Source organism: Callospermophilus lateralis, chromosome 6 (genome assembly GCF_048772815.1).
Source record: "Callospermophilus lateralis isolate mCalLat2 chromosome 6, mCalLat2.hap1, whole genome shotgun sequence".
Classification (NCBI taxonomy): Eukaryota; Metazoa; Chordata; class Mammalia; order Rodentia; family Sciuridae; genus Callospermophilus; species Callospermophilus lateralis.
The window spans coordinates 143,568,494-143,582,596 of NC_135310.1; the positions used below are offsets into that span (position 1 = coordinate 143,568,494).

The window sequence follows — 14,103 nt, forward strand, 5'->3', positions numbered from 1 at the left end:
CTTGCAGAGTTATTGAGGTGGTTGGTTTGGAGATGAGGGCAGGGGAGATGGAGAAAGGGTTTTCTTTGGAAGAGGAAAACTCCCGTTAGCCTGACTCCAGGCTAACTGTCCCCCCAGAGTTTTACATGAAGTTTGGCTTCAGAAATGAGCTTGGTGCTTCTGATATCCTCATGCATCATGGAGGACAGAGATGAAGAGATGAAGGCAAATTCCTTGACTTGTAAAAACCAGTCACCACAATGGCTAGCAGAAAAAAAAAAGACACTTTAAATAAAGAATGCTGGTTTTTATAATTATGTTAGTGTTAAGATATCATCTTCTACTTTAGTGAATAATTGAATGCAGTGATGGTGAAGAGGCCAATTAATCATAACTCCTATTAAGTGCTAATAATGTGTCAGGCGTTGGGATAGATGCCTGGGTACCACCTCACCCAACAACTCCACCAGTGAGGCACTGTAATGTCATCCATTGCCACATCTGCAAAATCAGGACAGCTTCATCATAGAGTGGTTACGTGGATCACAGGGAGTAGATGCATAACGAATGGAAGATCCTCTGGAAGGACAGAGAAAACACCAGCAGGTGTTGTGTGCAAACGTGAATGTGTGTGTGTGTGTGTGTGTGTGTGTGTGTGTGTGTGGACAATTTCCCCGATTGTCAAGACTGCAAGAATGTGCCAGAAACAGTTGGTCTAGGACAAGCACTGGCTACAGCACATGTTGACGGATCAATAGGAGGAAGATAATGAAGGGAAGCAGGCAGTGGGGCCAGGGCAGCAGAAAGTGCTGTGAGAGATTTCAGCGGACATCATCTGGCAGACGGGTCCGTGAGCGAGAGGGCAGTAATGATCAGCACTTTGGATGGGGGCCAAATATGCATTTAGGTAAAAGGCAGGAGGCAAATTCCAGCAGCGGGAACGAGAAGAGAGAGGTGCTGCCTTTGGGGACAGAAGCTGAGCTGGCTGTGGGAGGGGAAGGGGAGGAGAAAAAGCTTGTGTGGAGCTGCGAGCAACCAGAGAGATGTCCTGGCTGGTGGACCCTTGGGCCTCCTTCTGGGATAGCACCTACTCCTGAGAGCAGGGCACTGCCAGGCAGAGGCCAACTGGGCTATTACAGGAAGGACGGGCCCAGCAGGAGAGAATTCTGAGGTTTCCCAGAGCCTGACAGAGTGATTCCTGTTTCTCGGCAGTTATCCTCTGTGTTCTGGTGTCTTACAAAATTCAGGGCCACGGGCAATCTTGTAGTGATACGAGAGGTTATTTAAAGAGAGATTGTATTTTCTGAGATTCCTCTGTAGCCTTCAGGAGCAAGGTCAAAACATCTTCCTGTTGACTAGGAAGTAATACCATCTTTTTATGTTGGATGAAGCCTCTTCTCATGTCCTGGTCTTAGCTCCAATGTCAGCTGCTTGAGCCCCTCCCCACTCTGTGCAATGTGTGCCCAAACCCTAGTCCTCCCATCTCTCTCTAACACATGTATTTTTTTCCCTTTTCCTCATCAGAGCCCTTGCCTCTGCATGACATCACCTCCTCTGCTGAGTCCTAGCTCCAGGGACAGGGTCTGTCTTGTGTGTCTCTGAGTTCCCAGGACCTGGGGCCTCCTGGCTGAAGGATCTAGGTTTGCAGACACAAGCTGCTTTCAGCCAGAGATTTAAACTGGACTATTTAAAATGTTTATGAAGGCTTCCATCTTTATAATAAGTTTAAATAGTCCTATTTAAATCATTTTACATGCAATTAATCCCATCTGGAAAGTGCTATTTTGGTGACCATTCAGGTGGTCATTTTGTGCTGTGATAACCTCCGTGATGTCGCAGGCAAAGTGCGAGGCATGATGCAAACACAGCCCTCATGGGCACAGAAGGGTCCAGTGAAGAACAATCGCAGTGTAGACACGCACATCCCAGATGCTGGGGCAGATGTTGGTGGAGTGTCTGGGGACATGAAGGAGAGACCCTCGACCTGCCTGGGGGCAGGGAGCCTTTTGGGAGAGGGTCTTTCAACACAGTAAGCAGAGGCATGGGGGTGAGCAGGAGCTTGGGTTGCTGGAGGAACTGACAGCAGTGTGCCCGGTGCTGTGTCTGATGTCTGTGGGACATTGCCAGGAGGTGTAGTGGGGGGGGGGTCAGAGAATCAACCCAAAAGAGACCTTGTGATTGCAAAGCTCTGAATGCAACGGGAAGACAGTGAGGGCTTTTGAGCAGTGCTACAACAGGCTCTGGCTTAAATGTCAGGGAATATCCCTTGGGCAGAAAGGCAGGGGTTAGACTGAGGGAAGGGGAGGGTGAGGTGGGGAAGACAGAGTTGTTATTTTTCTTGGAAGAAATTATCATGGCCCAAAGGTGGGAAGAAGAGCTTCCAGGGTATGCTGGGAGCAGATATTGGGATTCAAATGGGAAAAGAAGGAAAGGAAGAAGACAGGATGTACATTCAGGCAGCTCTTTCAAGATGAAAACACATTGCGAAGACACAGCAAGGCACGTTTGGTGTGGAATACAGTGTTGAAAAGGGTTTTGTAATTTTTTTTTTTTTTTTTGTACCAGGGATTGAACCCAGGGGCACTTAACCACTGAGCCACATCCCCAGCCATTTTTTAATATTTAGAGACAGGGTCTCACTAAGTTGCTTAGGGCATCACTAAATTGCTGAGGCTGACTTTGAACTTGAAGTCCTCCTGCCTCAGCCTCCCAAGCCACTGGGATTACAGGTGTGCGCCAACATGCCCCACTAAATTTTTTTTTTAATTTAATGTAGCAAACTCTGCAATGCTAACTGAAAGGAAAAACTAGAGCAGGGGAGATGAAACTATGTGACAGAGGGGTCATAATTAATGGAGTAAAGAAGGACTGGGGTGGAGACACCATCATAAAAGAAGATAGATCATCACAGTGTAAGCTTTCCGAATTCTGGTTTTCAATGCTTTATAGTTGCTGAATCTTATATTTTGAAAAAAAAAACACAAAGTCATCAAATTGATATTAAGCTTTCATTTGTCAAAGTGGAAAAAATGATCTTCCTGCAATTTAATTAGTTAAAATGATTGATCCCTAAGTCTGGTCAGAAGTTCTTTTCTATGCTTTTACTCAACACCATGCTTTAGTATCCACACTCAGTGCTTGTGGATGCAAAGAAATTATATGAGGGATTCGATATGAGGATCAGAGTGGCACGCACACAGCCAGCCCTTTACTGTCTGCCCGTGGCAGACACCAACAATCCATCACTTTCCTCACTGTTCAGAGGGATTCTCAGCATTCTTCTCAAAATAGCACTCCACGCCATCCTTTCCAAAATTAGAGTTTGAAATGTAGATGCCAGCCTTGATTAAGAGACTAATTATTCACCTGGAATCAAACTTCAGCCCAGAAGCAGCTTGGTGGGTGGGGGGGTCTCTTACAACTATGTACGTGGCGGTAGGAGGTCTTCCAGTTGGATCAGAACACACACTGACCTCACCCTGATCCTGGTTTTCTTGCCCGATTCTGGAGGCCAGGACCTCAGAAGTCTTCCCTACAAACATTTGGTGCATTCTATTTATTTTGGTCTTTGTCCAACCAATCCCCCAAATTCTCTTTCCTGGAATACTTTTGATCTTTCCTCTCCTGGCATCGGATGCTGTCCCCTTCCTGGTTCGGCCTTCACTGTCACCTGTCACCGATGAGCCTGACAGTTAATGGCAATGGTGTTCTGCTGCCTGTTTTGGAGAAGACATCTGGTTGTGGGGCTTGCTGACTGCTCTGAGCTCATGAGCTCACCTTTCATTCTTCCAGAGTAAGAAAGTCCACGCGGTACTCTCTGTCTCCCTGACTTTTCCTGGAGAACTCGCACCCCATCTATTCTTCAGCAGCAGTACTGTGATCACTGCTCTGTGCCCAGGGTGCTGGCACACAGGAGGTGCCGATTCAATGTATGAAACAGGTGGATAAATCACAGCACCCCTTCTGGGGGGGGGGTGCCCAAGATGGGAATAAATGAATTGCTCCTTCAAATCTACTTGGAAAACGATGACAGCCCCTGTAAGTACAGCAGAAGTAATATGTACTGTGAGGACCACAAGGCCCTCCCTGACCCGAGTCAGGGGTCTGTCTGTCCTGTGCCAGAGCAATTCTCACCCAGCCTGGCCAGTGCTTGATTCTGTTTTCCTCTGCAGCTGGAGAGGAAGGCAGGTCCCCGCAAGCCCCTACCCCAGACAGTACTTGCAACGCAGCAGATGGTTAAGTGCAAGCTGCTGAACAGATGAATGCAGGAACATCTAATGAGAGAACATCGCAGCTAGTTTCTTTCACATTTTCTACGGAATTTCTTTTTTTTTTCCCTTTCTAAATCTTTTTGTTTGTAATTCTATAATAAGAGGGCATTGCTTGTTTGTTTTGCTTTATTGTGCTTTTTTTTTTTTTTTTTAACGTTTCTTTCAGGGAAAAGGAAAAAGAACCCTTTTTTATCTGTGTCATGCCATGGATGATAATAACCAAATGAAGGAGAGAAGCAACCTTTTCAGAAATGCAGTAAAAATTCACTAGTTCAAATGACAAAAATTCTGAATTTCTAACATGAGGCACCCTCATTTTTAATTCAGCAAGCTTTTTCTTTATAGTGCAAATTGCTTTTGTAAATAAGAGCAAGGAGACTGTCTAAAATATTTTAAACAATTCCTGCACTCCTTAGCACTTCAGGAATACCGATAAATATTTAGGTATATGCTAATTACTTATCATTTTTATCCATTCACCAAAATAAATGCTGCACTCAAGAATATCTGGAGGTGAATCATTTGCAAAATATATTCCACAATTCCCATTAAGACACCTAACATCCTCACCTCCTGGCCCTGATTGACCTTGGGAAGCTTTGTCTTTGGTCACTGGGCGTCTGAGCATGATGCATTGTTAAGGCCTGCAGACCCCACACATACTGGACTATGTTCCTATTGCCTGGAAGCTCTGTCCAGCTTTCTTTAGCTGAGGTCTGTGACCTCTCTTCCTGAGCTTCACTTTTTTCTGCATCTCTTGGTTGGATCAAGTATCCATCTTCTTTGTTCTCTGAATAATAATCCTACCTCTTGCCTGAGGACAGAAACTATGTCCTGCTCTCTGCTAGGAGGCCTCACACCAAACCAATTGTGGAGACACTCAGTATTGATTGAGATGAAATTGAACTCAGTAGTGTCATTTGGAGTATTCTGTACAATAAAAGTTAACAACAACAAAAAAAACCCCCACTACAACATTATTTTATAATTGAAACTGGCCTTCAACATAATTGGCCTGAATTAGTGAGACATTACTAACCTATTAATATTACATTGTCTCCATCATGGGGTTTCTATGACAATTCAATGGAACAATGTATTAAAAATAATTTGTAAAGTACTAAACAAATGTGAAGCCGTTATTTAAATTTCTATTATTGGACTAAAGATAAGATTATATTAGTTATACTGTGTGTTCTAAAAGGATTATTTAAAATGAAGGTCCTTGTCAACAAGAACATATTTTATATTCTGTTTAAATACATACAACTTTGAACCAACTCATTTCACAAGCCAAGGGAAGGAGAATTCTGCCCAAAGCAAGCAACCAAATAAAACTACAATGGAGAACTGAAGCTGTGATGTGTCTTTCACTCATGAGAATTTTGACTTCCAAATGCTTCAAATGCCAGTGCATTTTCTAAAACAAATTTCAGGGTGACAGTGACTGTATGTTGTAGGGATTGGAGCAAAACTTTTAAAAAAATCATTTAATTGTGGTAAATTACCTTCTTGGAATTTGTAGGTATCAGTAATATCCTGTATGCCGTCTCCTTCAAGTTGTTTGGTTACAATTAGTTTTCCTATGTGGGTGGTATCCAAGGTTTCTACCACGTGAGTGCCATCTTTTTTAGCTGTGATGTAAATAAGATCACTGTTGACCTGGAAACAGGAGAGGAGAACATTCGTCATCATCACAGGACCTTGTTGCCAATCAAAGCGCTGCTCACAATAGCTGAAATATGGAATCAACCTAGGTGCCCATGAGTAGATGAATGGATAAAGAAAATGTGTATAGACAATGCCATAGTATTCAGACATTGCAACAATCAAAAACCTATCGTTTGCAGCAACACAGATGGGACTGGAAGTCATTATTTTAGTTGAAATAAACCAGACGCAGAAAGACAAATCCTACATGCTATCCTCTGAGGAAACTAAAAAGTCAATCTTGTGGAAGAAAGGAGTGAAAGAGTGGTTACTAAAGATTGGGAAAGAATGAAAAGTATTTCAATACAGAACACCAACAAAAAAAGATGAGGAATTTGTTCTCTCTATCTATCTATCATAGTCGGCTAATTATTGATTAAAACAATTTAGAATATATTTCAAATGACTAGAAGAGTAAAACATTCCCAACACAAAAATAATTAATGGTTGAAGACATGGAAATTATGATCCTGATTTATTACATGTTATATACATGTATCAGATTACCACATGTACCGCATAAAGATGTACAAATATTATGTCTGTATTTTTTAAAAGGCAAAATCAAAATGTCCTTGTCACCAAAATCTTTAACTTTCCATGGGGGTGGACATCTAGAGATCCCTAGGGTTGCATCGTCCCTTTCTTCAACAGCACTGGATTCCTAGGACCACGCTCATTATAAGATCATTTTGAAGGAAGAATCTGCATTTGAGCACTCATGAGTATTTTAAAGGAAGGCTATCTGGGGCTGGGGCTATCAGTAGCAACCATCTCCTTTTCCCATTTTCATACTGGTAAATGCAGCCTCCTATGGACAGCCAGAAGGACTATGTCCATTTCTCGCCTTCTTGCACCTCTTTTAAGCTGGTAGAGGGTGTGACCTCCTTCTAGGAGAAGAGGTCTGCCAGGAGTCTTCCCAGAAAGAATTCCTCTTTGCAAAAGGAGAGAGAGGTACACGAGAGAATCCGTCTTTCTCTTCCTGCTTTCAGATATTTCCATGCAAAGTGATGTTTGAAGCTGCCACCACCATCTCAGGACAGTAAAGAGAAACACCACTGCCAATCAGAAGCTGGCAGAGCAGAACGAGGAGAGGGTCTGCGGGCTTGGTGATGCAATTCAGTGGCTAAACCACCCTTGGAACTGCCTGCTGCAGGGTCTCTTAAATGAGAAAAGCATATCTCCAACTGTTTGGGGCCATATTAATTTTGTAACTTGCAGCCAAAAGTATTTTAGTAGAAGGATAAGACTAGATCATCCAAGAGAAGTTCAAGGAATTTTTTTGGTGGTTCAGCAAGCAAAATGTGCTACTTGGAAATAGTATCTCGGGATCGTAATACATGATCCCCAAACTCCTCCAAGGTTCTAAATCTGTGCTTGAAAATTGATTCTCCCAGAGACTGTTATTGCATTTTTTATAATACTGTTCTTGGGTGTTTCCTTGATTAGCATAGTAGCAGGTAGGAAACATGAAAATACATATTCATGATGTATTTTCTATATATTTTCCAAGTCCCTTTCTCAGCCTCATTTCCCTTCTCTTTAAGGAGGGTAATAATAGTTCCTTCTTGATGGCCGGCAGTATTAACTGAAATAAATGCATGCAAACTATTTATCATGGTGCCTGACATAGAGCTCACACTCAGCACATGTTATTGATAAGTATGCATTATTTAATAGTATTCTCAGATATTGTTCAAAGTGCCCAGAGTTCTCATAATGAACAGAATAGATTTGGTCCCTCCAAATAGGGCTTACACAGTAGTAAGGGAGATTCCATGCATGAAGATCCCCTGGATAACTTAAAAAAAAATTTAGGAAATGCTTGGTTAAGGTCTTGGGTGGGACTCTAAGTCTATTATATTTTTAAAAGATGTACTGGGCAATTTTAATGAACTCCTGCATTTCAGTATAATAAGTACCTTAGGAAGATAAGATACTTGGGAGTACCTGGGATGGTGGCAGAGAAAGGGGGTTGGCTAGAAAATAGCAACCAAGTTGAAATGTGTAGGATGCTTAGGAGTTTGAGAAGTAAAGAATGGAGGGAAGGAAGACTGAGATAGTCAGAGGGATTGGCAGGTGCAGCACCTGGGAGGAAGGTCTTCAGAGAGACACTGGGTTAGCTACCAGAAGGTCGGATCCTGGGTGCATTCATTTGAGAAGGTCATATTAACCTCTACGAACTTCAGTTCCTGCTTCCATAACATGAAAATTACTACACTTGTTCTGCCAACTTTATAGAAGCTCTGAGGTCAGAGTGAGATCAGATCTACGTGAATATGACTTGAAAATCTCAAAATTGAGTAAAAATGGAATGGTCATTATTAGGTACCGGGGAAACAAGATGTTGTATTCCTAACGTTTAAAATTGAGGTTACAGAGATCAACTTTTCTCCATGTTCTCACAAAATGTTGTGAATTTTCATGAAGTCTGGTCTCTATTAGGGAAGGATGTAGCCAACGTTTACTGAATATCCACAATGTTTCAAGGACATCTTGAAACACAACAATTCTGTGAGGTGTACATCATCATCCGTACTTTAGACGTGAGATTGCCAAAACTCAGAAGGCTCAGGCAAAGTGATTGTGGCTTGGAGGGAGTGGAGAAGTATTAAGTCCTCAACCAACTCCTAGTTTGTCCTCTTGACCTTCACCTGGGGCTGGCCCATGGCCCATGTACCTGGCCTTCACAGCCGACTTCCTCCTCCACATGACCCCATAGAGCCCTGGATACTACCATGCTTGGGCTTTGGTGTTTCCACACTTGATACTCAGATTTCTGAGGGTAATTGATGGTGACCCCACTCCTCAGCAGAACTCAGTGGTGCTAGCCACATGAAATAAAAGGCTGAAATATGCAATCAAGGATTGGGACAGAGAACTTATCTAAAGAATATTTGTCATTTTCAGAAATAAGTTAAGGAAACTTTAAGTGAGTTGCCTGAGAACTTTGGCATTCCCTCTGGAGGGGGCCATGCATGCCTTGGGGGCTCCTCCTGCACCTGCAGCTGTCGAAACAAATAGCCTTTTAATAACAGCCCTCACAGCAGCTCATGGCTTTCTAGAGAGACAAGGTTAAATATCGAGGTGGTAAATCCTGGGCTCCCCTTGAGCAGGGGTTAAGAAGTTAATTGAGGCTAAAATCCCAGTCCAGCCCAACAACCCTGTCCCTTGTAGAGAGAAAATGGGAAACACATAGATGGGATGGATTTTGTGCATATATATATTGGGGGTGGGAGGTGGATGGAAAGTCCTCTTTCCAAGTGACATTGGCAAGCTTTCTTTTCAGTTTTGGCCACTAGTGTAATGGTTCTTTATAGAAGAATCACTGAGGGGCTTTTAAGAAAGAAAAACAAACAAAGAAACAAACAAAAATCACTGATAGGCTCCACCAAGACCAAATGACTCTATATAGTAGGACCATTGTTAAGCTCAAGGGTGTACTGCAAGGAATATTGCACTTGAGCTGTGTGACTTTGGTTGAGTTACTCAGTCTCTCTGAACCTAGTTTACATAATACTTTCTTCAAAGGGCTGGTTGGTAGAGTTACTTATGAAAACTCTTTAGGGTTAAGGCTCATTTTTTTTTTCCTTCTTTGAATGGAAAAGGGTCTTAGTGATCGTCTAGTTCTCTCTCTACAGATGGAGGGGGTAATGGCCATGTCAAATTGAGCATCTTGACGTGAAATCTGATATTCTTTCCCGATGCAACACCCTTGCCTATCCGCCAGACACAGGCACTTTCCATGTAGCTTCTGTCATTTCTCAGAGGCCCAGGAGCTCAGCAAAGGTGGGCTGAGGCCTCAGAGGCTTGAGGGTTCTCTCTGCAAACTTCCACCTACAGAATATAAACGCATCTGCACAGCTGGCAGAAGCTGAGACCTCTGCCGAGGATGGATTTGCTGTTTTGTTTTCAGGACCCAGGACAGAGTTGACTTTGGTTTGTCCATTTTTTCCAAGTGGAAATCACTGAATGATCTGCAGAGAGGATGTTGCTTAGTCAGGAGCATATGGAGGCAGTGGGTGCCCAGCTGGGCCAGGGGACCTTCCTGGCACAGTCACCAATTAACCATCCCTGTGCTGACCCTGTCCTCAGCCTGTAGAAGCTGGGGACTGTGCCAGGCCCCTGTGTGTGCTCTCTAGTGTTTTGTACACATGCCTTTTCCCCCAGCAGAACGGCCAGCACTGGAGCACCTCTCTGCAATGCTATTCTAGCAGCTCGTTTGCTTGATCGTATCGTTCAACAATGAAAGAACAACAATTTGCTAGACACCGAATATGCTCTCAGCAGTGAGAATACAACAGATTCTACCTTCCTGATACTTCTTTTTTTTTTTTTTTTTGAAAGGTGAAAATAAACACCGAGGCAGGGCAGGTGGAGAAAATCAGGGCAGGTAGCAATCTTTCAAGTAGGATTGGGGAGATTGAAGACCTCTTTGAAGAGGTGACCAAAGCAGAGACCCTGAATGCAGTGAGGGAACAGGACATGCAAATTTGTCCTCCGCCATAGGAGGAGAGGACAAAGGGAGAGTGTCCCTCTCCTAGGCAAAAGGACAGTGTGGGTAAAAACTCAAGTGCTTGTTTGGATGCTTCCAGAAGAGAAAGAAGATCAAGAGCTCAGGACATCAGGCTTCCCAAGTGGACTTCCTTCAAGAGGGACATCAGCAAGGGTGGGGTGTCAGGAAAGCAAAGGACCGGATCACACAGGAACTCCGGAAGCTTCGGATTCAATTTAATTGTAAGGCTGCTAGGAATCTTCCACTGGAAGATTCAGGGCAGGAGAGGGACAACTTTGAATTTACATTTTAAAGGATAATTCTGGCTGTTTTGTGGAGAATAGATAGGAGAAGGATAAGAGCAGGGACAGGGAGGTGAATTAGGAGGCAACTTCAGAGAGCTCAGTGCAGTGTGTAGAGCTCAGAGGGTAAGGACGGAGATCAGGGAAATGGTTGGATCCGGGCTATTTTTAAAGGTATTTCCAACAAGATGCATGAAGAAGGATGAGAAGGAAACTCAAAAAAAAAAAAAAAAAAAAAAGAAGATTCTTAAGTCTTATCTCTTAGTTGAATGAATGAATGAATGATTTTAGATCTGAATGAAGATGTTTAGAAGATGAGCTGCAAGTTTTCAAACATCAACAAGTTTGAATTGAGAGCAAAGTATCTACTAAGAATCAGCTGCACAAGTTGCTTATGGAGACGGACTGGCCTGGAAGTAGGGAAGGAGCAGCCTCCGGAGCAGTGGGGGTGGTTAATGAGGACCTGAGGGGCCATCAGGGCTGCTGCAAAAAGTGGTCTCAGAGCCTGGAGGGCGGGCGAGCGCGTTTCCACGTGCATGTGGGCATGCGTGTGTGTGGGTCTGGGGTGAGATGCGTAAAGCAGGCAGCGAGCCCATCAGAAGTCAAGATGGAAGAGCCACATCTTCAAAGACAACCTGCAAAATGTCTTGCTAACAGGAGGAGTGAATTCTTCGCCAAGAACCCAAGTGCCTGCTGAGCCTGGGGACTCGGGTGACCCCAGTGACAGAGCCCCTCGGCTCTCTTCTCATCTCTTTAGAAGCCCTGGGCCACCCTGGGTTGGGGAGAGAAGAGGCAGGTGGACCTTCAGAGCTGGAGGAACTCACCCTGGTGAAGAAGGTATGAGGAGCGCAGAAAACCAGGCTTCAAGGGCTGGCAGAAATCTAGAAAAGTGAAGGATCACTTTCCTCCACTGAAGAATCAGGACGAAAAGAGCAGGAAAGGAGGATTCTCTCCACGCGCACTTCTCTAAGACACGTCAGTGAACATGATGCTTGACCCGGTCCAGGAATGAGGAAGGGATGATGGAGACCGTGGTCACCATGAGAGGAAAGAACAGGCAAATCCTGGGGCAGCAAGAGGAGGGTGAGGTAGCAAGGAGGAGGGGGAGGCAGGACCAGCGCCACCCACCTGAGGCACACCCTGCGCCCTGCCCTGCGCCCTGCCCTGCGCCCTGCCCTGCGCCCTGCCCTGCGCCCTGCCCTGCGCCCTGCCCTGCGCCCTGCCCTGCGCCCTGCCCTGCGCCCTGCCCTGCGTGGGGTCCCCCAGCTCTGTTCACCCCCACTTCAGCCCCGGAGCCTCCCCCTCCCCCGTGCCAAAGCACAACTCCACGGTGGGTGAGAGGGAAGTGATTACAACCTGCAAATCCCTATGACATCCCTAACACCCTGATTTATATTTAACAACAGCCCAAAGTGCTTGCATTAGCAGCGATTAGTCCGTTCGCCTGTGCAGGGAGGGCCTTCCCCTCCCTCCTTCGTCGCAGCCATAAAGCATAATAAAAAAATATAAAAAGAGGGTTTTGTGGATTTTAGAGCGATTTCCCATTAAGAGCTTCTCGGAGCATTGTAAACTATCGGATGGCAGCTGGGGAGGTTTGTACGAATCTTCAAATCCCAAAGTGAAATCAAACAGATGAAATTCCGAGTACAGCCAGCCTGGCCTCCCGAGACTTCCGGAAGCTGCAATGGCGGCAGGTGCAGTGCAGGGAAAGCAGCTCCTCTCTTGTATTTCAGACCCCCGATTTTGCTGTCTGAATATTGACGCTTACTTTACCACCTGCTTCATTCCCCATGCTCTATGCTGCCCCTCCCTTCCCCGGCTATTGTCCTGTGTCTAGTTTGGGCCATTGTCATCTCTGGCTGGGAGGGGCAACTCCGCCCCCTGGCTGGTCCCTCACCTCCAATGACAGTTCCATCCCATCCATGTGCCACACGGCCACCGGTGCCCTGGTTCTCCCTCCTCCTCAGTGAGGACTCTCCTGGCTTCCACGATGAAGGACAAATCGCTCAGGACATCAGGCCTCCCAAGTGGACTTCCTTCAGTCTTCATGGTGTGACAGCCTGGTGCCTCACTGGGACCCGGGTCTGCAGAGCGTTTAATTTTCCCTACATGGCATTAGGATGCTCCAGTCATCCCCCTCTTTCAAAAATTCCTTCCTTCCTCTGGCTCTTTCTAACACCTTTGCCTAAATAAATACTAATAATCTCTCCCACACGACCCCACGTTGCTCTGCTCCTATTACTAGGGCTACGCAGATGTCCTTTGACTTATGATAGGGTCGTGCCCCAATAAGTGCATTGTAAGTTGGAGATATCTGAAGTTGAAAATGGATTTAATACACCTGACCTGTCAAGCGCCTCAGCTGAGCATCACAGCCTTTTGGGGTGATGGGGGCTAATCAGGAGCTGCAGCGGGTGGCTGCTGCCCAGCATCACCCAAGAGGATCCTGCCAGGAAAAGGTCCAAATTCAAACTCTGAAGCATGGGTTTTACTGAATGTGCTTTGCTTTTGCACCAACACAAAGTTGAAAAATCACAGATGGAGCGATTATAAGTGGGGGACCATCTGCACTTACATGGGGTATCCTCCTTGTCTGTACCTGGGTCCCCTCTTTCCTCAGACAGTGCCTTGTGCTCTTTGATGTTCTGCTTCATTTCCTGGGTGCAGTTTCCCAGCTAATGCATCTCTAGGCATAAAAGCAGGTCCTATGCTGACTGCACTGGCCACCTGATTAGTTTCAGGGTGGCCCTCGTACCACTTATGGGTGTTGGTACACTGCCTCTCCCACTCAGAATCATGCTTCCCAAGGGCAGGAGCCTCTGAGTTCCACAGCACAGGGCCTGGCACACACTACTAATGACCATTTACTCCTTTTAGCGCACGCTGCCTGTAGCACTCACCAGCTTGAGCTGAAATCTTAGGATTAATATTTATTAGCTAGATGAGGGTGGAAAGGTCATTTAAAGACTCTTTCCTTCAATTTTCCTTTCTGGAGAAGGGGGAGAATCTTAGTGCCCATTTTAAAGGATTGCTAAGAGCATCAAAGGGTAGGCAAAGTGACTACCTAGTAAGAACTCAATGCACGGGAGAGAGTGTTCAGTGTGTTTATTGGTGCAAATATATTCCTGGGAAGTTCTGCCTCTCAGCCTTTCAAACATCCCCTCACCCCCTGGGCAGCCTCCGAGCCTTCTTTACCTGACACCTCTTTACATTTCACTTGATCGTGGGTGCTCTCCTTGGAGCACCCTTCAATGGCTCCCTCTTCCTCTGGCCCCTACTCCGTTATTCAATTTCAGACTCTTGACCCAAGCGTCCCATGAACCCATTAATTGGGTTGCATTTCTCG

The 14,103-nt window shown here is 45.2% G+C and overlaps 1 protein-coding gene across 1 annotated transcript in view; it reads right to left on the reverse strand.

The window, feature by feature from the left end:
- The window catches only part of F13a1 (coagulation factor XIII A chain), a 164,889-nt gene that overhangs the window by 29,945 nt on the left and 120,841 nt on the right, over positions 1 to 14,103 (reverse strand). The window contains exon 11 of the mRNA XM_076857889.1: positions 5,759 to 5,912. Coding sequence (XP_076714004.1) covers positions 5,759 to 5,912 — 154 coding nt within the window. The remainder of the gene's footprint in view (positions 1 to 5,758; positions 5,913 to 14,103) is intronic.